At 44.0% G+C, this 25690-nt stretch overlaps 1 protein-coding gene across 4 annotated transcripts in view; it reads left to right on the plus strand.

Moving 5' to 3' along the window:
- Positions 1-15728, plus strand: part of RALGPS2 (Ral GEF with PH domain and SH3 binding motif 2) — a 340810-nt gene extending 325082 nt beyond the window's left edge. For all 4 annotated transcript variants that reach the window (XM_068242552.1, XM_068242555.1, XM_068242554.1 and 1 more), the window contains 3 exons: positions 10011-10116; positions 12326-12417; positions 15085-15728. In XM_068242552.1, coding sequence (XP_068098653.1) covers positions 10011-10116; positions 12326-12417; positions 15085-15114 — 228 coding nt within the window. In that variant the 3' untranslated portion in view covers positions 15115-15728. The remainder of the gene's footprint in view (positions 1-10010; positions 10117-12325; positions 12418-15084) is intronic.
- Positions 15729-25690: the final 9962 nt, after the last annotated feature.

Below are 25690 nucleotides of genomic sequence, written 5' to 3' on the forward strand. Positions count from 1 at the left end.
CGAGGATGTCTGAGAGAGCGGTGGTGTCTGCAGCTGCTCATCGCTGGAGCCTGGAAGGTGAGTCAAAGCTGCTGCTGAAAGGGGGGACACCTGGCCACAAAGGGGGACACAGCCCAGAAAGCCCAGCAACAGGATCCAGCGGCCTGATCTCCCCCCCCCCCCCCAAACGCGCACCCCTCTCTCCCATGGAAAAGTGCCTGGTCCTTAAGGGGGGGGGGGGGGGTTAGGCGGCCAGTCCTGAAAGGGTTAAACACAGGAGTTACAAGCTCAGTGCAGAGAAACCTGAATGCATGGGAACTGGAGATAATGTTATCTTGTGTTTACTTAATTGTATCAAGTGAGGAATGTGACACATTCTCTGACTGTGCAGACTCTCCTGAACACAGACACACTCGGGAAGTATTTCTGCTTAAAGGAGAACTGTAGTGAGAGGGATATGGAGGCTGCCATATTTATTTCCTTTTAAGCAATACCAGTTGCCTGGCAGCCCTGATGGTCTATTTGCCTAAAGAAGTGTCTGAATCACACCAGAAACAAGCATGCAGCTAATCTTGTCATATCTGTCTAAATTTGTCAGAAACACCTGATCTGCTGCATGCTTGTTCAGGGCCTATGGCTGAAAGTATTAGAGGCAGAGGATTAGCTGAATAGCCAGGCAACTGGTATTACTTAAAAGGAAATAAATATGGCAGCCTCCATATACCTCTCACTACAGTTCTCCTTTAAGTTAAAAGATGAATAAAACCAGTTATGAATCAAATGCAAAGTCAGCTCTCAGAGCAAAATCATGTACTTTGGGAACTCGTAATTTCTAAATGAATAATAATACTTATGCACAAAAGCAAATCTGATAACCATATGGTATATAAAAAGTAGGAAAACATGTTTTTATTTAATATTATGTCAGGGTATTTGCAAAATACAAAAAGCTATGGATCGGGAAGGCTCTGTAGAGCTTTCCTGGTCCTATCTCTGTCCTCATTCCTTTGCTGCACCCCGTTGTAGGTACTTGACCAACTTGTCAAATATACGTTCAGGTATCCTCTGAAGGCATGGAAAGCACTTGTGCTTCCAAAGACGTGCGGCGAGCACACACTCACGTGGGGTGCAGGGCTGCCTGTCTTCGGAAAGCACTTGGAGATACGAAAACACAAGGGCTCCCGTAGGTGGTAAATTTAAATGGAGAACAACGCTGGAAAGATGACATTGAGAGAGGACTGAGAAGACTCTGAGATCCAGAGCCTTCCCTTTTCATAGGTGAGTGCTTTTTTTCGCTACAGATTTACTTACATTTTTCCTGGGTTACAATAATAAACAAAACAGAGGGCCTGCAACCCTAATCACACCCTTGCAACTGGGAGCCAGGTGGAATTCTAGAGAGGAACATCTAGCATACATTGTGTGAAGTGCTCAACCAGGAAAGCAACTTGACTCAAATATAAACTGGGTAGATGATATGCATCTTCCGTGTCACTACCCCATCTATAGTTCCCCATTATAGGACACCACCTATTATAGTACCCCCTACACTTATGGTGTCCCCAGTATTGTGCTCCCATATATGGTGCCACATTATGATGGTTCCCACTTTCATGGTGCCTATTTATAGAGATGCCAGTAATGTAATTCTACCAGATTAGTGCTCCCTGCTTTAATGGTATTATGGTGCTGCACATTTGGCATATAGACAAGAACCAGAACCTTCCCTCCTCCCATCTGCCTCATGTTTATCTGTCCTAGTAATCCACTACAGCAGATTTTCAGGTCACAGTCTTAAGGCTACTTCTCTAAATTTTTCTGGCGTTCAGCTGTAACATTGAGAATAGTGGAGTGATACAGCCCCCATTTTTAACTATTGTGACTATTGATTCCATTAGGAAGTATTACATTTAGTAAAATTTGCATAAACTCAGTTTGTGTGAGAGAGGGCTACTTATTTAGAGCGAATTAGTCATTCTTTTAAGATCCAGTAAATACCAGTGTTATTGAAAGCAGATGGGTGCACAGCTACTGTCTTCCCCTATTAAGGTTTAACATCCCATGGATGAGGAGGTTCCCCATGGCTGTACACTGTAAAGCTAAAAGACCAACTCTAAACACCGATCAGTGTACACTATCTGGTAGCAAAGCTAAGCAGGGAAGTACTTTGCTGTTCAGCGGTGCTGATATTTATATGTGATGTCACATACAAACACTAGGGAAAGACATGAGATGGATTGGTAGGGAATCGGCTCTAGAACAGGTAGCTAGCTATGCCTGTCCAGGGAGGCGATACTGGAATGGGAACTCATATCCCTGTGCCACCCATCATCAGGACCTCCACTGTGGGACCTAGTCTGTGCCCACTTTGAACAGCTGACTGGCGGTGCCAACGCCCTTCCAAGGAAAATTCAACACAGGGGGAGAAGAGGGGGGGCACGGGTGAGACTCAAAAGGAAGGGGCTTCGATCTCCTATCCTCCTGGCGAACGTATGCTCCCTTCCAAACAAAGTGGATGAACTACTCCTACTGATCGACAGCAAACCCTCCATCGATAAAAACACTCCAGTCCTCTGCTTCACTGAAACCTGGTTGAACGACAATGTACCGGACAACTCGCTCCACGTGCCAAACTATGACCTCTTCCGTGCGGACCGCGATCAGTACCTTTCAGGGAAAAAGAGGGGAGGCGGCGTATGCTTCTACATAAACTCCGCTTGGTGCACTAGCACAGTAACTCTGAGCAAGATCTGCACACCAGACTTGGAGCTCCTAGCCATAAACTGCAGGCCACAGTATGCACCCAGGGAATTCTCCTCATTTTCCCTCTTCGGAGTCTACATCCCCCCAGATGCAAACACCGCCAGTGCCCTTCAAACACTCAGCGACACCATCTCCCGGTGGGAAACTGCACTCCCGGAAGCCCTCTTCATTGTCCTGGGAGACTTTAATAATGCAAACAGCAGCTACCCCGGTATAAGCAGCACATCACGTGCCCCACCAGGAATCACAACACGCTAGACCATTGCTACACTGTCCTAAAGAACGCTTACAAAGCTGCTCAGGGCGCTGCCCTAGGGAACTCTGACCACAACCTTATCCACCTGATCCCTTCCTACAGAAGGCTCCTCGAAGCCTACCACCAGGACTGTCAGGAAATGGTCGGAAGAGGCAAAGCTTGAGCTACAGGCATGTTTCGACTGTACCGACTGGTCGGCCCTGGAGACACCAACCCTGGAGGAGTGGACAGACAATGTCACCTCCTATATCAGCTTCTGTGAGGAATCGTACATCCCAACCAAATCCTTCAAGCTCTTCCCAAACAACAAGCCTTGGTTCAACAGTAAACTACGCCGCCTGCGGAAACTTGAGGAGGCGCACAAGTCCGGCACCCCAGAAGAGTTCAGGGCAGCTAGGAACTCCCTAAACCGAGAACTAAGGGCTTCAAAAAGGGCCTACTCTGACAAACTGAGTCTTAGTCTCCAGTCCAACAACCCACGGGAGGTGTGGAAAGGCATTAGGGCAGTGACGAACTTCAAAGCACCTGCACATCACGCGACCGCCAGCACCCAACTGGCGGCGGAGCTCAACGAGTTCTACTGCAGATTCGAGCACAAACCCGGGCAGCACAGCTCCCCCACACCTATACCAAAGTAGGCTCCTTCCGTCCCAATCCTACCGCTGGGTCACAATCCCCCTGCGCCAGTCGTCATTCAGGAAGCGGAAGTACTGAGTCTGCTTCGAAGGATTAATCCCAGGAAGGCCTCTGGTCCAGACGGAGTGTCATCGGCCTGTCTGAGATCCTGTGCAGACCAACTAGCCCCCGCCCTGACGCCCATCTTCAACAGGTCCCTAGCAGAAGGAAAGGTACCATCCTGCCTCAAAAGATCTCTGATTATCCCAGTTCTCAAAAAGCCAGGGAATCCAGATCTCAACAACTTCAGGCCTGTAGCCCTTACGCCTGTCATTGCGAAGATCCTCGAACGCGTCGTTCTCACCCTCCTGAAGCGCTCCACCGACACCCTCCTTGACCCACACCAATTCGCGTATAGGGCAAACAGATCTGTGGAGGATGCCATAAATGTCACTTTGGCTTACATCAGAGAGCACCTCGACAAACCGGACTCTTACGCCAGGATCCTGTTCCTGGATTTTAGCTCCGCTTTCAATACCATCTGCCCGGTTATCCTGCTCGACAATCTCAGGCAGCTAGGAGTAGATCCCATTCTGCGTGCATGGGTCAGGGACTTCCTCTCCAACAGAACACAGTGAGTTAAGCTTGGCAACTGCTTCTCCCACGAAAGAACCACCAATGTAGGTGCTCCGCAAGGGTGCGTGCTGTCTCCTCTACTCTTTTCTCTGTATACGAATAGCTGCACCACCTCTGCGGACTCTGTAAAGGTCATTAAATTCGCAGACGACACAACTATCATAGGCCTTATTGACAACAAAGGGGAGCACACTTACCGTAGCGAGATCGAGAGGATTAGCAGCTGGTGCAGGGAGAACAAGCTCGTTCTCAATGCAACAAAAACTGTGGAGCTCTCTATAGACTTCAGGAAGCACCCCTCTGTGCTCTCCCCTGTCCTCATCGAAGATACTGCGGTCTCCAGTGTGTCCGAGGTACGATTCCTTGGCACAACCATAACCAAGAACCTTAGGTGGGAGCAAAACACTTCCAAGATACAGAAGAAGGCCCAGCAGAGGCTATTCTTCTTGCGTCAACTAAAGAGATTTGGCATGCCGCGTGAACTGTTGACCAGCTTCTATACCGCTACCACGGAATCCATATTATGTTCCTCTGTCATAGTATGGTACACAGGAGCATCCACCAAGGACAAGCACAAACTCCAAAGGGTGATTGACACTGCGGAGAAAATCATAGGTTCACCCTTGCCTCCACTAGACCTCCTCCACATGGCGAGACTCGGGTCGAGGGCTTCCAAGATCTCTGGCGACCCCTCCCACCCGGGGAATCGCCACTTCGAGCTCATGCCAACAGGCCGACGTTACAGGACCATCTACGCCAGAACCACCCGGCGCAGGAACACATTCTTTCCTCAAGCTGTTCTCCACCTGAACTCTATCACCTAGCCAGCACCCCGATCTCTGAACTCTCTCCACTCTGGGCAATACTGGCCCACACTCTAGCTGCTAGTGCTCCCATGAGTGTTCCCTAGTATCTGACAGAGCTCCCATGAATATTCACCAGTATTTGCATGTCGCTATACCTGTCTCATTGTAATTCCTGTTTGTTCTTGTTCTGTCTGTCATGTAAAGATGCCATGTGTACCAAAACCAATTCCGGGTACGACAACTGCCGTACTTGGCAAATAAACTTGATTCTGATTCTGTACCATCCATACCACCCTGTGCAGTACTGCATTATGGCGACAAAGGGTAGATGAGATCAGTGCCATTTAGATAGGGGACATTATAGCTACATTAGGAGGGAGATGACTACACTTTTTACTTGTCATAGGGGCAGGACTTGTCACAATTATGGCTACACTTAATTGGGAAGTAATAGGAGTAGTATTGCGGAAATGCCCTGGGAGCAAGTGTTTAGATGTGAGGAATAATAGTGTTGTATTTTATTTGGGGGTGGGGGGGAAGGATTTAAAGTGTTCACTTATTTTATGAGGGGAGCTGATGGTTACACGTGCGTGTATGTGTTAATTGCAACCAGTGGCGTCGCTAGCCCTATTTTAGGGGGGCCCGTGCCCCCAACATGTCCTGGGGTGCCCCCAATCTATTTCTAGGGGTGCCCCGCCGGCCGCTGCTAGGTTCTGGAGGAGTCGCAGCATGAGGGGAGAGCTTGGTGGCACGTCGGTGGGGAGGGCGGACGGTCCCCTCCCTCCCTCACCTCGGGCTCTCCCCTCTGCGCTCCCCTCTAGCATTGAATAGTGTGGGAATGCAGGCGGCGGGGCAGATGCATACCTTCCGTGCGCTCCAGCGCGGACGGGTCTCCCTCTAGTGTCTGACGCGACTTCCTGTTTATACAGGAAGTCTCATCAGAAGCTAGAGAGGGGAGCATCCGTGGAGCGCACAGAAGGTATGTATCTACCACTGCCCCGCCGCCTGCATACCCACACTATTCAATCCTGGAGGGGAGCGCAGAGAGGAGAGCCCGAGGTGAGGGAGGGGGGCGGCCTAACCTAACCTGGGGGTGCGCCGCCTGTCACACACTACTTAACCTGGGGGTCCCTGTCACTCAATACCTAATTGGGGGTCCCTGTCACTTACAACCTAACCTGGGGGTCCCTGTCACTTACAACCTAACGTGGGGGTCCCTGTCACAACCTAACCTGGGGGGCGCCTGTCACTTACTACCTAACCTGGGGGTCCCTGTCACTCACTACCTAACCTGGGGGGCGCCTGTCACTCACTATCTAACCTGGGGGGCGCCTGTCACTCACTACCTAACCTGGGGGCGCCTGTCACTCACTACCTAACCTGGGGGGCGCCTGTCACTCACTACCTAACCTGGGGGGCGCCTGTCACTCACTATCTAACCTGGGGGGCGCCTGTCACTCACTATCTAACCTGGGGGGCGCCTGTCACTCACTACCTAACCTGGGGGTCCCTGTCACTCACTACCTAACCTGGGGGGTTCCTGTCACTCACTACCTAACCTGGGGGTCCCTGTCACTCCCTACCTAAACTGGGGGGCTCCTGTATTTACCTAAACTGGGGGCTTTTGTCACTACATACACTGGGGGGTCCCTGTCACTACATACACTGGGGGGCACCTGTCACTACATACACTGGGGGGCTCCTGTCACTAAATGAGCTGGGGGGCTCCTGGCGCTACCTTAACTAGGGGGCACCTGTTACTACCTAAACTACCCAGGCTAGCCAGGTCAAAAAGGCCACAGCATCACCAATAGTCAGGCCAGCATTTACTTCAACCAGCCAAGCACAGCCCAGCATTACAGCCAGCCAGGTCACAGCATCACCACCAACCAACCCAGCCACAGCATCGGCCACAGCATCACTGCCAGGCTTTTCAGCCCACACATCATCCCCAATCCAGCCAAAAACAGTATTGCCAGCCAGGCACAGCAGCCAGTAGAGGTGAATTCAGAAGTCAGGTGAGAGGTGTCTACCATCTTAAGGGGGCATTCTGCCTATTTATGTGAAATGCTGTCTATTTATGTGCCTCATGACTGCTGATTTTGTCTTGTTGGGGGCCTCATGATTGCTGAATTTGTCTTGTTGGGGGCCTCATAATTTGTTGGGGGCCTCATGATTGCTGAATTTTTCTTGTTGGGGGCCTCATGATTGCGGAATTTGTCTTATTAGGGGCCTCATGATTGCTGAATTTGTCTTGATAGGGGCCTCATGATTGCTGAATTTGTCTTGTTGGGGGTCACATGATTGCTAACTGCGAGACTATGGGAAAAGCTAAATCATCATCAAATGAGACAATAGCATTAAACCTACTTTTTTAGCTTTTTAAAACAGAAATTAAAACTGGGAGGTTCTAAAAAAATGAATACATTTTTCAGGAGTAGGATGGATGAAATTGTTTATCTTTACAGTTTATTTTCAACTTGGATTTTCCATAATGTTCATGTATGAGTTAAAACATTTGTACAGTATTTAGTTTAAATTGCTGTTTCCACTTTGTGATACTAAAGTGAATTTTGGGTTGCAGTTTGGGCACTCGGCCTCCAAAAGGTTCGCCACCACTGTCCTTATCTAATGTCCCAACATTGCTAGGTTCATGTAAATTTGTCTCCACCTGTGACCACACCCACATTCTGGTCCATGGCCACACCCATTTTTCATCGGGTGCACGTAGCGCACCACACAACGTAACCCTCATATTTTTGGGTGTGCTAGCTGCAGTGTGCTGATCTCTGCTGCCTACAGTATGTACAGTATAAGCTGTTCTCTAGTGCCTGCACTGTGTGCTGATCTACCTCCAGTGTGTACATACAGTGTAAGGTGTTACTCTGTGCCTTTACTGATTGTAAACTAGCTGTATTGTATGCTGATCCCTGCTACTTTCAGTATGTACAGTACTGTAAAGCCTGGTACACACATACAATTTTGATTAGCCAATTTTAGCTCTGTTCATCAAATGCATTGTCTGTTGGCCCACTTACTGCATGGGGGTGGTAAAATTGGTCAGTGATTGACCAATCAAATTTGTATGTGCGTATACATCTTTGATCTATGCCTGATTGTAAATTTATCTAAATAAAGGACAGGGGGCTCCTTCCAATATTTTGATGGGCAGGCCCGTTATCTGTAGCTTACATCACTGCTAAGTTCATGTACATTTGGCCCCACCCATGGCCATGCCCACTCACTTTATGGCCAAGCCCAACTTTTGCAGCGGTGCGCTGCGCGCCGCATACACCCCCTGCCTAGTGCCCACAGGTGCCCCCGATCTCCAAGGACCCTAGGAACGCCCCTGATTGCAACACTCCAAAATAATTCAAAATTATTGCTGCGCTCACCACATCTGAAAAACATATACAGAACTCCACATAGGGCGATACCATTCAAACTGCCAGTATTCTCTAACACACCACCACAGTGCTTTTCGTGAACAGTGAAGTTAAGTGCCACTTTTCTCTAGACCCTCCTCCCCTCTTGTTATATGCTCACTAGATATGAGCCACCTCAGCTTTCAGGTGGATCTAAAGCCCCGTCTACACGGGGAGAGGTTGTAGCGATCCGGCGGCCCGATTAGCCACCGGATCGCCTCTTCCGCGTGCCCGCCGCGTCCCCGCCGCATTCGATTCCCCGCTCATGCCCGCTCGTCCCCGCCGGCGCCGCTTATCTCCCGCACGATTCCCTACCATTGTCCCCTCGCGGGGATCGAGCAGGGAATCGGCGGTGCGGAGATCCGTCCTGTCGGATCTTATCAATCGAGCTGCATCAGTGGCTCGATTGATAAGGAGCATCGCGGCCGCATCTACGCGTGTAGATGCGGCTTTAGGCATTAATCACATACAGCTCCCTTTGGAATCTTGATCCTGTAATAATAAACAATCTCGACATAGGGTAATACTGTCCAGACCCAAATATATATAATAATAATAATCATCAATGACCCTGTGTTCAAAGTGCTGTCACTCCGTGTATGTGATATTCCCCAATCACTGCACACAAGATCTGCTCACCCGATGTAGCCCACCTCTACTTGCAGGTGGAAAATGTGCTTAATGCTGCCCTGCGAACAAACTCCTCCACTCTTATCCAGGTTCTTAACCTCCCTTGAGGCTGCTTTTAATCCAGTTTAAAATCTCAATAAAACACATAAACATTGCACATAGTGTAAAACTGTAGTATATAGCTTCTGGGCGCACATAGAATTGCACTTACACGTCCAGAATTTTCCGCATGTCACACAATGGGGGTAATTGAAGGGGAGAGGGGGTGGAGTAAAATATGACTAAAACATTGTCAAAGGACTGATGAGAAAATGTAACCAGGTAAAAAATTCCCAGATTGTGTGTGTAGCAAGTCTCCACAGGCAGTATCTCTGTTATTGTGCTTGAAATATAAAAATAATATGGGTATTTATTTTCCCTTAAAGATATAAGATTTTTTTTAAGGACAACTGGAGCAAGAAGTATTTGGAGCTTGCCATATTTATTTCATTTTAAGCAATACCAGTTGCTGGCTGTCTTCCTGATCCTCTGCCTCCAATACTTTTAGCCATAGACCCTGAACAAGCATGCAGCAGATCAGGTGTTTCAGACATCGTTGTGAGATCTGGCTAGAATTAGCTGCATGCTTGTTTCTGGTGGGATTCAGACAGTACTGCAGCCAAATAGATCAGCCGGACTGCCAGGCAACTAGTATTGTTTTAATTGAAAGTAAATATGGCAGCCTCCATATCCTTCTCACTTCAGTTGTCCTTTAATGCTTAGCTGACTGAAGAAGTATTACCCTGCAGTGAGCTGCTTACAGGCAGACAGACATTGTATAGAGCAGTTCCAGACATCGCTGCTATACAGTACCAGTATGGAAATGTTTAATGTAAGTAATGCTTCCATTTTGTCTTTCAGTACAAGACTTCACCTACAAAAAATGTATCCGTAGTAGGTTGGATGGTGATGATGGCTGATGACCCAGAACACCCAGATCTTTTCCTGCTCACAGACTCTGAGAAGGGTAAGAAATGTTCTCTGGCAATTCCTGATGGCAATGGGAATGCCGATAGGTTACCAGTGTCGCACCAGGTCTGTACTGCACCAAAATAATCAGGTTAAGTTAAGAGGAACTTACTGAATATATCATAATGCATAAAATTGCTTTGTTTGTACAATATTCATTTAGAAATTATTTATTATTTAGCCTGTTTGCTTATTGTAAAATCTTCCCTCACCCTGATTTACATTCTTAAAGGGGAACTGAAGAGAGGTGTATGGAGGCTGCCATGTTTATTTCCTTTTAAGCAATACCAGTTGCCTGGCAGCCCTGCTGATCCTCTGCCTCTAATACTATTAGCCATAGCCCCTGAAGCATGCAGCAGGTCAGGTGTTTCAGACTTTAAAGTCAGATCTGACAAGACTAGCTCCATGCTTGTTTCTGGTGTTATTCAGATACTACTGCAGAGAAATAGACCAGCAGGGCTGCCAGGCAACTGGTATTGATTAATGGGAAATAACTATGGCAGCCTCCGTATACCTCTTACTTCAGTTCCCCTTTAAATTTATCACTGGTGGCAACATCTTTACAGCTAGCAATTGCATCACTTCGGAATGTACGTTGCAAAGTAAGCAGAGACACCTTATCTCCCAGAATGCTGCAGGGCAGAAGGTTGTGTGACATCATAGCCTAGGCACAGTGGCATAGCTAAGGAGTTGTGGGCCCTGATGCAAGTTTTACAATTGGGCTCCCCAAGCACTCTCTACATAACAATTTATACTGCGCACCAAAACCTGCCGATGGCAACTACAGTGTCAGAGGTGCAAGAAGGGGATGGGGAGCAGTTTAATGATTACCACTATTCAAAGCATCTATAGAAGTGATTATTATGAGCACAGGACGAATAGAGAGCTAATACTGTAGTTGAGGGAGGGAGACTTGGGGTCCCTCTGGACAAAGGGCCCCGATGCGGTCGCAACCTCTGCAACCCTTATTGCTACGCCCCTGCCTAGGCATGGCATTAACTGGAAGGGAGGGGTTATATACCAATATACAGCAATATATAGATATAGGAAGTTTTGCTGATGCTGAAACTAGGTTAATTAGCATAAATTGGGTATCCTGAATAGCATACTACATTCCACTATATGTTGTTGTGATGCCTCTTTAAAGGGTACGTGAAGTTGTTTAAAGAAAAGAACTACAGGTATTCCCCGATTAATGAACGAGATAGGGACTGTAGGTTCGTTCTTAACCTGAAACTGTTCTTAAGTCGGAGCACTGTGCCATCTCTGTCCCCTGTACCTCCTCTGTGCCCCCAGTATCCCCCTCTGTGTCACCTCTGCTCTCTGTACATGCTTATACAAGTTTAAAAGTCATTTTTTTCTTTGCATTTTTTTAAAATCGATTTTCTCAAAAACTACAAGTCCGATTTGAAAAATCTGGCTTTGTTACCATGGAAACACAGAATCCATGCCATTCGTATCGGCGGGGCGTTCGTAAGTCGGGGACTACCTGTAGATACTTATCTCAGTAGAGGGAAGCCTCTGAGTTGTCCAGAGGTTTCCCCTGGTCTTCTTTCTCACATCCATTCCTGCGCTGTGACTCTCTTGTCGAATATGGTGTTAGCAGCCGAGCTCTCTGCTGTCTGTGGCTGCACAGTGCAGGCGCAAAGTACTTCCTGCGCAGTAGCACAGAGCAAGATCCTCTGTGCCCAAGGACATGGGAAAATATTTGCTTAGGGGTATACGGTTCCCATAGGATATTTATCAATAGTAAAGTCTGAAATTATGTTTTTTTTTAAACCTGTAGTAAAACATATCTTATGCCTTACTGTGCCTCTTAAAGATTTATTGTCATATTTATGGACACTTTATGGGCAATTTTGGAAACTTCAGTGTGATGCAGTATTGCTGGACTATGTTTACCACGTTTGTTTAAAAAAAAAAAAAAAAAAAAACCTTTAGTGACTTTCCATTTAACTCCCTCGTGACACAGTACACATTAGTGCTTAGTAATAGATGATTTTTCATAGGCATATTTTCAGTGTGATCATTTCTTATTTATGCTTCTTGTCATGACTAGCAAAACCGAAAGCTGCAATGTACCCATTTTATCCCATTGATCAGCTGTACTAAAAGATAGGACTGACAGAACACTTTCATAAATCAACCTGTAAATAATTTTACTTGCGATCTCTGAATTCTAGTAACCCGCTTTTCCCTTGCATCAGGAAATTCGTACAAGTTCCATGCTGGGAACCGTGGCAATGCGATGTTGTGGTTCAAGCATCTGAGTGCTGCCTGCCAAAGCAACAGACAGCAGGTAAGCTCCTCCTCTCACTCAGCTTACAGTTTACATCAGTGTTGTACAGCTTAATTTTATTTTTATTTTATGGATTTATATATCGTCAACATCTTACACAGCGCTGTACAGAGTATATTGTCTTGTCATTAACTGTCCCCAGTTGTATTGCATAACATACAGTGGCTTGCAAAAGTATCCGGCCCCCTTGAAGTTTTCTACATTTTGTCATATTACTGCCACAAACATGAATCAATATTATTGGAATTTCACGTGAAAGACCAATACAAAGTAGTGTACACGTGAGCAGTGGAACAAAAACATTTTTTACAAATCAATAACTGCAAAGTGGGGTGTGCGTAATTATTCAGCCCCCTTTGGTCTGAGTGCAGTCAGTTGCCCATAGACATTGCCTGATGAGTGCTAATGACTAAATAGAGTGCACCTGTGTGTAATCTAATGTCCGTACAAATACAGCTGCTCTGTGATGGCCTCAGAGGTTGTCTAAGAGAATATTGGGAGCAACAACACCATGAAGTCCAAAGAACATACCAGACAGGTGAGGGATGAAGTGAATGAGAAATTTAAAGCAGGCATAGGCTACAAAAAGATTTTCCAAAGCCTTGAACATCCTACGGAGCACTGTTCAAGCGATCATTCAGAAATGGAAGGAGTATGGCACAACTGTAAACCTACCAAGACAAGGCTGTCCACCTACACTCACAGGCCGAACAAGGAGAGCGCTAATCAGAAATGCAGTCAAGAGGCCCATGGTGACTCTGGACGAGCTGCAGAGATCTACAGCTCAGGTGGGGGAATCTGTCCATAGGACAACTATTAGTCGTGCACTGCACAAAGTTGGCTCTTATGGAAGAGTGACAAGAAAGCCATTGTTAACAGAAAAGCATAAGAAGTCCCGTTTGCAGTGTGCCACAAGCCATGTGGGGGACACAGCAAACATGTGGAAGAAGGTGCTCTGGTCGGATGAGACCAAAATGAAACTTTTTGGCCAAAATGCAAAACTCTGTGTGGCAGAAAACTAACACTGCACATCACTCAGAACACACCATCCCGACTGTCAAATATGGTGGTGGCAGCATCATGCTCTGGGGGTGCTTCTCTTCAGCAGGGACAGGGAAGCTGGTCAAAGTTGATAGGAAGATGGATGGAGCCAAATACAGGGCAATCTTGGAAGAAAACCTCTGGGAGTCTGCAAAAGACTTGAGACTGGGGCGGAGGTTCACCTTGCAGCAGGACAACGACCCTAAACATAAAGCCAGAGCAACAATGGAATGGTTTAAAACAAAACATATCCATGTGTTAGAATGGCCCAGTCAAAGTCCAGATCTAAATCCAATCGAGAATCTGTGGCAAGATCTGAAAACTGCTGGTCACAAATGCTGTCCATCTAATCTGACTGAGCTAGAGCTGTTTTGCAAAGAAGAATGGGCAAGGATTTCAGTCTCTAGATGTGCAAACCTGGTAGAGACCTACCCTAAAAGACTGGCAGCTGTAATTACAGCAAAAGGTGGTTCTACAAAGTATTGACTCAGGAGGCCGAATAATTACGCACACCCCACTTTGCAATTATTGATTTGTAAAAAATGTTTGGAATAATGTATGATTTTCGTTCCACTTCTCACGTGTACACCACTTTGTATTGGTCTTTCACGTGGAATTCCAATAAAATTGATTCATGTTTGTGGCAGTAATGTGACAAAATGTGGAAAACTCGAGGGGGCCGAATACTTTTGCAAGCCACTGTATATAGGTTATGTTAATCTCTGCAAACGTTTGGGCCTTATGACGCATGAGGTGTTTTAACGAACTCTCTGTTTTCTCTCCCCTCTCCTCGTCAAAAATGGATTAAACTTGTATTATTTTACTCGCATTTTAAGATTTGGGCATGTCAACCCCAGTATGTACATTATATTATACGCTGTTACACCATGCTTTTACTATAGGTGAACAAAACTACAGTGTTCCCTGTATTGATTCCCTGTTTGAACAATGTGTCTGAATATTTTCCACTGCAGCCCATAATTTTCCCACTTTCCAATTGATGATAACTTCTGCAGACACTGAGTGTGCAGACTTAATTTTTGTCTGTGATGGCAGGAAAAAACTTTTATTGTTAGAATTGTAGCAAATTAGGGATACAAAAACATGGGAATCAATATTAGGCACAATTAAAGTTAAAATACAGTCTAACACATCCCTACTTCATATTCACTGTATAGTTATCCCACCTGTTTGTGACCCAATGTAATGTCCCCTTTGTAAAAACTTTAATTCTCCCATGATTACATTCATCAAGTATTAGTAGCTGCTATCTAGTAATAATTGAATATCCAGTTAACTCTGTAAGCACCGAAAGTAGCTCCCCCAAGTTGTATCTCCTTCTTTCAGAGATTGAGGAACCATCTTGAGGTTGGGGAGCTCAGCAACCACACAGCTTAATCACTGATGAGGCTGGAGGAGAAAATGAAACTATACCTATTAACCCTTTTCAGGCACTTAAAAAAAAAAGTCTGGTCCTAGACTGGTGTGGCTGCTCTGTGGGTGCTTAGGGAAAATTTTGAATATAGTTTTTATTTAAGTGTGAGTACACTCCTCTATACATATGTCTTAAACTGATTACCGTCAATCTGATCACCTGTAATCATGTGGCCTTTCTTTCTGAAACAGGTTCCTGCCAACTTGATGACCTTCGAGTGATTTCTTCTATCACAGACCTGTTTTCTACTGTACATCAGTCCCTCAGGGGCTTGTGAATAGCAGTCCATAGGTTTGCAAAGCTTCTTTGCCTTCTTGTGGGCAGCAGCACCTTAAAGCAATGAACAAAACAGAAGCGAGTTTTCGCACTGATTGCAGAGGAGGAGGAGGAGAAATACACCTCTCTGCAGCACATCTTGTAATAACCTTGCACAGGACAGCAGGCATAATTACAGATGTGGACAGGAACAGCCATGGACCTATTTCGCCTATGTATATAGACTTTTTTTTTCTTTCTTAATGTTCACTGAACCACTGCCTTAAAGACAAACTAAACAAAAAATGTGAGTGTTGAAATGTAACACCAAATAGTGTGTGTGAGAGTGCGTGTGTGCGTGTGAGTGAGTGAACTCACCGGAGTGTGTTACACAGTCCTTTGTGGCTATGAGTTTTGTTTAGCATTTATTAATTGTCAAACTCACTGTTACGGGGAAAGAAGTGTTGACCTTTTTGGGTTGCTTTTTTATATATGTAAATACAAACACAGAAACTGAGTTTTCTTTAGGAAAACCACAGTGAAAAAACTTAGTAGACGGAACAGTGTTACTGTAGGAAGAGGAGAGTATTCTGGAGGGTGGGGGGGGGGGGGGGGGTGAGCTAGATAGTGAAGGTGTTGGTGTAGGGGAGGTCTGTGCGATAGGCAAGGGTACCAGGCTGTTTGTAGAGTGAGAGAGACAGATTGTCCTTGTATTAAAGTATCTAACGTCAGAGCTGTCTATGTTGCCTAAGAAAGCCAATCAGAATATGCCTTTTATGCACTAGAAAAATTACAGGAACATGTCAGGATCAAATATGGGAGCTGCACGGACTACTTTTTAACAAGCAAGTTATGGGGCTCGTATCCTTATCTTTATCCTTGCTTCATTTGTTTGTGAATCACTAACTAGGAATACGTGTGCAGTGAAGCATCCCAACACACACTGGTTGCATGTTTTGTTGCAAGAACCGTAACTTTGCTTAGTTTTGAAGCAAAGGTGAAGAATCTGGAGCTTGCACCTTTAGAAACAAGCAGACCAATAGAAGCTGCATTATTTTACCCTAAAGATTTTCTTTAAATGGCGGGACGTACAATAGTTCTTCAGATACTTCTGTCCCTTTGTGACAGAAGGGAAGGTGGATGTTGGACTCCATATGTCATTAATTCTAGTGAAAAGTCAGATGTGGGAATTTTTCTTTGTCCAATGTTACCAAAGCTATGTAGCAGAAGGGCAAACAGAGTAAATATATTTTGGAATGGATATTTTGGGTGAGACAGGTAAAAAGGGTGCCGCGTAGCGCCTGAGATTTGTGCGTCTGCCATAGGCCGTAATATGAATTATGGCTATAGAATCGCTCACTGGGGAATTTAGGTGCCGGAACACAAATGGTGTAATTTGGACGCCAGAGACAGCTGGAGCCCAAATTACACCTTTTCCCTACTAAATAAGGTTATCAGTAGAGGAATAGTTTTGTAAATAGCCGTGAAATTTGCGTGAACAAGGGGAACCGTTCATCAGCTTCACCGCGCGGCCAAGTATCCCAGCGCCTTTATTACATGCACGCATTTTAGGTAGTCACTCTATAGAAATGGTAAGGTTGGACAAAAAAAATTGTATCATGAGTGGGCATCTGTAAGTGTATCCCTTAAGACCTATCCATGCTCCGGTCATGTGCATTGCTGTGCTGGCCTCATTCAGGTTAAGAAGCATGAGGTAACATGTTGCACCACACATAAATACACATGCAGGACTTATAAGCCTAATGTCAGGTAAAAAAAAAAAAATATTTAGTTTTTGATAGTGTGCGAAGTGGTTAGAAATTATTTTGGATTTTTGTTGCTGTCCTACATTTCCATCTCTGAGAATTTACACCACTTCCTGTGCAGACAGGAAGTAGGAAATACCTCCAAGAATGAGAAAAGACAGCAAAAATTTCAACTTTTATTTTTTTTTTTTTTTTTTTTTTTTTTAGAATAAGGAAGAGTTAGACACTCTGACTAGTTTTTACTTATGTCCCTCATTTCCTATCCTGGGATTACCAGCCTTCATATAAAAACCGCAAATCTCTGTGGTAGTTCCCGCGAGGACACTGATGGCAACGAAAATACAAAGGTTTTTAACCTCTTTCCATGCTGTTTTAAACCAAGTATAAAATCCTGGAATTGGGATGTAAAAGGCATTCTAGAATGCACCATATTGATGTGAATAGGTACCATGTGCTCAGATGTGAAGAAGTCTTTCCTTCATTTTTTTGTAAAACATTCAGTATTGTTTTTTCCAAGCAACAGTTGTATCTGATCTTGCTTGTCATTGAAGTGTATCTGTCACCTGTCTCTAATGGAGGCAGCCATTTTGTGCACTGAGCCAGTATCCAATTGTGTGCCTCAGTCCACAGCGATGTTCCTTGTGAATCTGTAGTCTGCCTGATCCTGTTTACTCCACAAAATGGCTACAGTTGTATGTGTGACGGTTACATTTTAAGACTCTTTTTTTGCTTACATGGGGAATCTGCACTAACCCAAGCCTGATACACAACCGAGTCACACAAAAACCAGCAGTATTGTGAATTTTAAATCGTTTTATTCATCTTTAGTTTTAATGCCTTTGATTGTGTTTTGATTTTAAGAATTGTGACATGCCAACCTATCCCTGTGTTTTTCCAGACTGACCTTTGTCTAGGTTGTAGGATATGTTTACACATGTAGGAGTGATCACTTCAGCACCCTTTTTGTCCAGAATGACATCAGATCAGCAGCGGATGAGCCTCCATATATGGCATATATTGTGCAGTTTGCTATTTTGTGTAGCTGCTTTTATATTTCTGGGAGTAAGAATTACCGTACTATTAAAGTACGCTGGACCTGAGGCAAAGCTTCCTAAGGTAAGCATAGATTCATGCTCATACTGGATTCACATATCTCTCCGCATTGTCCTTTCCTCTCCCTGTAATCACTCCTTTAAAAATTAGAAATGTGGCAAGTCAAATTTTGAGTGAGTAAGAGGCAGGCTTGCTGTGCTGTTTCTCCTATCACTTTTCTAGTCCTTTCTCTTCCCCACCCCATTCACCCCTCCTTGAGAGGAGGAAATGGGAGGGTACATTGCAAGAAACCTGCCTCTTCCTGTCTGAAAATATGACTATGGCCAAAAGTAAAATTCTGCAAGGATCGATTACGTAGATCGGAGGGGACAAGGAGAGGAACAGACATTGTACATTTGTATGTGGATTTAGCACGAACATACCTCTGTGCTTACTGTAAGTAGCTTTGCCTCGGGTCAGGTGTGCTTTAAGCAATCAGATTTGTACTAGTGTACTATCATAATTTTGGCAAGAGTAAAAGTAACTTGTGCCTCTAGATGAATCTTGGTGCTTCATAAAATCCTGGCTGCCATCCGCTTTAGCTGAACATTTGAAAAAAACTAACGTTTAGTTTAGCTTAGAAACATCACTCAGCAGAGAGAACAAAATCCACTTTTTTATAAAGTTTCCTAGCTTTGCAGTCATTTAGTAAAAAGAACAGACATATGTTTGGTACTTTCTAGCCAGAGTCTGGCGATTTTTTTTTTTTTTTTTTTTTTTTTAAATAAAAACAGGGCCAATGAACTTCTGTAATCAGATCTAGCACTGTACTATCTGCCGCACGGCTCCTGACAAAGTTACCTTACAATGGCAGTGTAATTATTTCTAGCTGATTTAAAAAATGGCAGCTGGCACTTTTGAGTGAGAAGAGGCTAGATGGGACTTGCCAACAATTGTCTATCTACTAACAGGAGCTCCTGCAGACTTATTAATGACTTCTTCAGTGCCAGAATTGCCCGTGGCTTTATAAACTCACTGAAGGCAGAGTGGGGTTCTGTGGGCCAGATTTCAGCCTGGGACACATTAGTAAAGTAGGTGGAATAGGGGCAACATCTGCAGAATTTGGCGAGGAGATAAACTGTTTTGAGTAATTTCCACACAGTAGTGACACATCTGCTGCATCAGTGTTCCTGTCGGTGCTGAGTGTGAGGTGGCAACTAATACAAACTATCTGCATTATGGTTGCCATAGACTGAACGATTTTTCCTGCCGATTCCTGGCAGATTCGAGCAGTGATCGAATCTGCTCAAAATTTATGCCCCAATGTCCTGATCCATAATTCGATTACTTTTGGCTGAAAATCAATCACACCAAAAAGACAATATTGATGAATCGGCAGCGGGTCGGGAGCTGCTGCAAATCAACATCCCATACCGTTGCACTGCATCGTACACTGCAACGCTGCAATTTGATAGATTTTTTTTTATATAGATTTCATGCTGAAGTCAGTGGTTACAATTAGAGCGTTTTGTGAAAAAATGCTTAAAGGACAGCTGAAGAGAGAGGTATATGGAGGCTGCCATGTTTATTTCTTTTTAAGCAATACCAGTTGCCTGGCAGCCCTGCTGACCCTCTGCCTCTAATACTTTCAGCTATAGACCCTGAACAAGCATGCAGCAGATCAGGGGTTTCTGACATTGTCAGATCTGACAGATTAGCTGCATACTGATTTCTGGTGTTATTCAGACACTTCTGCAGCCAAACAAACCAGCAGGGCTGCCAGGCAACAGGTATTGTTTAAAAGGAAATAAACATGGCAGCCTCCATAGTTTCTCACTTCAGTTGCCCTTTAAATATAAACGTGCACTTAAAATGAAATTCAAATAATCTTATTAATAAAAATGCAGATCCCACCAGGTCATCTCAACACTTTGCAATGACTTTTATAGACCTTGTCCGCTTTTCCTGTGTCCCATGAGACATCATTCATTGCAAAGTGCTCTAACAAAGCAAAGAAAAGATATTCTGAATGGTAGTGTCTGCCTTCTATAATCTATAATTACCTAATCAGACCCCGGTCTGTGGAGATTAGAAACAAGGCTTCATGTTCTATGCGGCTAACTTATCATGATGGGGGGGGAGCATTCTGGATGCTCAGAAGTGCTGTAAACTGTTCTGTTGCCATGGCTACGAATAAGTGAAAACTGAAATTGGATTTTTAGATGCTTGTAGCTGTCTAGGAACTGAAAGGGCAATGAAGAGAAGATTGGTTGTAAGACTTCATACTATCTCTGCAGCCACACTGACTCTGCCTCAGCTAGTACGTGCATTTGGCTGGGCTTTTTGGTTCGGACATCCAGACGTGCTTCTTTCTGGCCATGGCACACCCCTCATGTGCCAGACGCACTTCCTGTTGAGGGGCCCCCATGTTAAATTCATGACTTTGCCTCTGCTCCAGTGTGGAGGCCAGGCATCCTGTAAGGTGGTGGTTTAGGGGGGGAGTTAATAGTATACCCCATGGGTTCTCATCCTGCTATCTGGACTCACCAGTATTTTTGTTCATGTTAATAAGAACTCAATGCGAAGCATGTGATCAGTTTGACTACTTAGAGGCCCCACAAATGCCTGTGTCCCTTTGCTGTTGCTCAGTTTTGCCTTATGGTAGCACAATGTTGTGGCCTATTTTGCATTTATAGGTCTGCTTTAAAGTGCAGATTTGAAAGATCTGGACTTCTCTGAGGTCAGAGCACAAGTTTGGCAGTACTTGCAGGATAAATTCTGGAATATCTATCAGGCTGTTCTCTTATGTGATCAGAAGAAGCTTGGGGCTGAGTGGAGGCCCCTCCTCCCAGGGGGCGGACATCACAGCAGTATTTCCATCAAGAAAACTTTGACCTTTGGCTGTAAGATTTACTAGTGAGGAGATGTAAAATATTGTTCTAACTCTGCTTTACAAATCAAGTGTTTAGTTTGGGAGGATCAATCAAAGAATCTTTAACTTGGGGCACCAGGCTCTCTCTTAAACATGCATTTTACTACCTAATCATTACCCAAAAAATAATGATGTTTATCTTCACAGGTCCCTCTCATGCAGCATAGATGTTTTTTTTTTTTTTCTTAAATGGGCCTGTAAATTCTGTAAAAGGAATGTAATATTTTCTTTGCTAGAAAATCAAATGAGTATCTGAAACCTGCCATAGATCACTAGAACTAATTTACAGTCACTTCGCCGCTGCAAAACTAGTAACCGTCAATTCACCACTGTGTAACTAGTAACTGTCACTTCATCACTGCATAACTACTGTAGTAACCCACACTTCACCGCTTCACAACTAGTAACCATCACCTCACCACTGCACAACTAGTAACCATCACCTCACCACTGCACAACTAGTAACCATCACCTCACCGCTGCACAACTAGTAACCATCACCTCACCGCTGCACAACTAGTAACCATCACCTCACCGCTGCACAACTAGTAACCATCACTTCACCGCTGCACAACTGGTAACCATCACTTCACCGCTGCATAACACTTACCTATGAGTTCAGTGCTGCTTAACTAGCAATCATCACTTCACTGCTGTATAATTAGTAACCATAACTTTACCGCTGCATAACTAGTAACCTTCACTTCACCACTGCATAACTAGTAACCGTCACTTCAAAGCTGCATTACTAGTAACTGTCACGTCACTGCTGTATAACTAGTAGCCTTCAGTTTACTATTAGCTAGAGATCATAGAGGGACAATGAGAGGCAAATCAATATTAATGCCAATTTATTTGGAAAAATGTATTGATCTTGAAAATGGACCAATCAAATACAAGAGCAGCATTTGATTAGACCATTTTAAAGCTGCATACAATTTGCAGTGCTGCGTGTACACTGGTCGCTTGCATAGTTTTGTTTTGCGCTGAGTAGTATAAAGTCATGCTGAGCCACGCTGTTCAAGAGATGTTTGATCATTTTACAGTTGTATATATGTATATAGTTGTACTGAAGTCTGAGTGCCGTGTGCCGCCGCTCTCCATGCTGTAATCAGGAAGTATTGATACTTTGATCTCTGATGGCCGCAGCTCACTTCCTTCTGTGACTGTGAACCGCCCCTCACTTTCTTTAAGGCTGCATTCACAGTAACGGGTTGGGGTGTGGCATAACAGCCATAATGTACCACAGCTTGTCACACTGCAATACACTACCTATGCCATGTTTTCAGTGCGGCTGGTGTGATATAACTTGGTGCACCATCCTAATGCAGTAAATGCAGTATATTACTGTAACTGCAAAACACGCACGCGAACAGTGAAGCATACTTTTCAAAGACTGTATGCGACACAACACCGATAATGTGCAACACCGCTTTCTGTTGCATTCCTGCAGTTGCATACACAAGGCCCAAGAGACGGATTACCATACTTGGGATAGGTGTTAGGATATGTCTGCACCAGGATTGTTCTCCTCAGTTTGTATTTTTAATGGTAGGTAGCCTTTGCAGTTTTTATGGTTTTCCTTTTAAACTGTGTAGAAATTACCCAATTTTTTTGAGCATTAGGATTATAAATCCCCCACCGATGTTTACATGCGATTTATAAATGAAAAGGTAAATCATTTGTCTTTTTAAAATGGCCTCTTTCACATACCTTGAATTGTGTACCTGCCAATGATGAGCAGACACCCAGCCTTACATTTTCCTCCCCAATAGTCTGAGAGCTCAGGTGTCCTCTGTTTACAAGATGGCGACTGCAGCATTGCTCCAGGTTGTATATGTGTATATAGTTGTAGATATTTGGCCGAGAGAACTCAGCTTTGTACGACTGAAACAAGCACAGCCTATTCTTTTCACCTTTTCTTTCTAGATTCCCATAAGCTATCAGGCCCTGTGCACAATGTATGGCTATGGGTAGTGTCTCTATCTACTCTTGTAGATGGCTGTGTATGGGGATCTGTGCACTAAACAGTGCGGCAGAAAAACAAAACTGCTGCAAAGCTCATCGCTGCTTAAATGAGGGAATAAGCTCCCTTTAGTTCAGTGCATAGAACACAACAGAAGACAATTCACTGAAGACTTATATGGTTACTCTAGTGAACAAGTATTTCTTGAATCCACACTCTTTCTAGTGAAGGTTTACCTATCAGGCAGTAATTTATCCTTTTTATGTATACGTGTTTCCTTTTATCAGGGTGTGACCTGCCTGGGCTCATTGCTGATATTGTCCAATTCCTTTTAGTACAGTCAGGAAGAAATAAAAAAAAGCCATCATTAAATGTTAGCATCAGGGCCTCTTCAGAGCTGCAGCATCACTGAGTGACGCACCCCGATCTGCACCCCTACTGACCACGTTGGTGTGATGCAGCCCCATTCCATACAAACACATAGGGCAGCATGTTTTAATGCTTCTCAATGCATTTGTATGGCACAACTCCATCACTGGCGTAAACAGTGTAAGTTGAGGGGCACCTCAGGCAGTGGGCGATAAAGGGAGTGGTATGCTTTGCACTGCTCATAGTGTGAACAGACCCTCTAGGAAACACTAGGGCTGATTTATCAACACAGGAGCACAAGTGCAGCGATTACCCCGAGCTGCAAGATGAGACCAGGATTCAGACTTGTTGCTCTGCGCTATTGGCTACTCCTTTACCTATGTTTTCTTAGTATCCACATTGATAAATCAGCCTAGTACCAGCTGTCTGCAGTCAAAGGCAGGGATGTAGTCTATGCAGGATACGTCTAGCCCTACTGGGACTTTTTTAAGGACTATACAGTTAAAGGGGTACTATTGCGAAAATTTTTTGAATATGTGCAGAGACAAATAAGAAGTACCGTATGTTTTTTCCAGAGTAAAATGAGCCATGAATTACTTTTCTCCTATGTTGCTGTCACTAACAGTAGATAGTAGAAATCTGACAGAAGTGACAGGTTTTGGACTAGTCCATCTCTTCATAGGGGATTCTAAGCAAGGCTTTTATTCTTTATAAAGATATTCCCTAAAAAGGGTTTAAACAATGATGCTGGCCAGCTTCCCTGCTCGCTACAGTTTTTTAGCAGTTGGACAGAGCAACTGCCATTCACCAACTGCTTTTGAAAATAAATAAATCCCAGATAATTCCCTATAAAGAGATGGACTAGTCCAAAACCTGTTGGTTCTGTCAGATTTCTACTATCTACTGTAAGTGACAGCAATATAGGAGAAAAGTAATTTATGGCTTATTTTACTCTGGGCAAAACATACTTATTTGTAATGTTTGCACATATTTTACATCTTATAATTTTTTGCCATAGTGCTCCTTTAAACAGCAAAACAGGAGAAAACTGACAAGTAATCATTTACTGTTATTTATTTTTCAGAGTAGAGATACACAGATTCCTTATCCTTATTTGACTAATTCTGTTTAAAAGGCAAATGCTCTTGTGAGATCAGATTCTAGCTTGCTTTTGGAGACAGAAGGAACGTTAGTCTGATCAGGGACATTCTTTAAAGTGACACTGAAGCAAAAAGAAACCACTTCTGATGTAATGAATTGTATGTGTAGTGCGGATACTTACTAGCATATTCATAGCAAAGAAAAGAGCCTCACATTTTTTATTTTCAGTTATATAGCTTTTGTTTTATAACATTACATAATTTTCTAATATTGGCAGTTTACAAACCACACTCTGTATTTAGAACTCTGAAACAGAGCAGAGCTAATGACCCTTTGAATTTCCCTGCAGTAAAACCTTATCTGAAGTTGCCTTTCACTTTTTCTTTGATGTATAAGTGCTTCAGAAAATAGGACTGTCACCACTTCTCTGGGTCAGAGAAGCTCTGTTGCATAGATAACAACCGAAGTCTCTTAACTTTTCCTGTACTGGAAACAATATGAGACCTGTATCTTTGCTACTAATGTTCTATTTCCTGGCTGTGATACACCTGCAAATCATTATCTCATAAGCTTATTTTCACTTCAGATCCCCTGTAAGGTACTCCAGGATTCCTCTTCCCTGGGACCTGCAGTATCCAGTAGCCTGTTCATCTGACCACTAGATGCTGATGTAATGCTGAATGAACAGCCTGTCTCCAGCGACCTCTAGTGGTAGAAGATATGCTACCCAACCAGATCACTTAGGATCTAGAGAGATGCACTCCCTTTTAATGTCTTGTGGTTAAATGTACACTCCAATGAGTGAGTCTCTGCGATGGAAATGTGGCACGTAACGCAGTGTACCCTTTTCCACTTGTATAAAACATGTTTCCTGTTAAATGGAGTGAAAATAAAAAAAAAGGTTTTTTGTTTTTTTTTTGATTAACCAGACCTGCTCACTGAGCTGGTGTTTCTGATAGGAAGCTGGTCATCTGAATTGCATAAACATTTTTTTGTAGATTCCACATATTGAGCTGTACACCTTTTAATATGTTGCTTTCATTTTAATGGTCATATTATGTGTATATATCGATCCACAGAGAATGTTCAGTAACTGTGGACAAACAGAAGACCATAAAGCAGTTTGTACTGACATGAGAAATGTAATATTGGGGAATTGGTGCTGTATGAGAATGCATTGAGAGCAGGCAGTGACCATGCCACGGGGCATTGAGCTTGCTCATTCTGTTTGGCAAGAGAGAACCTGGTTGACACCAGTGCCTTAACCAGTCTAATATACTGAGTGAAATCGATCATTCAGTGATTTATTTTAATTTTCACTTAAGAGGATTTTTAAAGAGAAGTCCACCCAAAAGGAAAAGCATTATTAGTTAATG

Source organism: Hyperolius riggenbachi, chromosome 6 (genome assembly GCF_040937935.1).
Source record: "Hyperolius riggenbachi isolate aHypRig1 chromosome 6, aHypRig1.pri, whole genome shotgun sequence".
Classification (NCBI taxonomy): Eukaryota; Metazoa; Chordata; class Amphibia; order Anura; family Hyperoliidae; genus Hyperolius; species Hyperolius riggenbachi.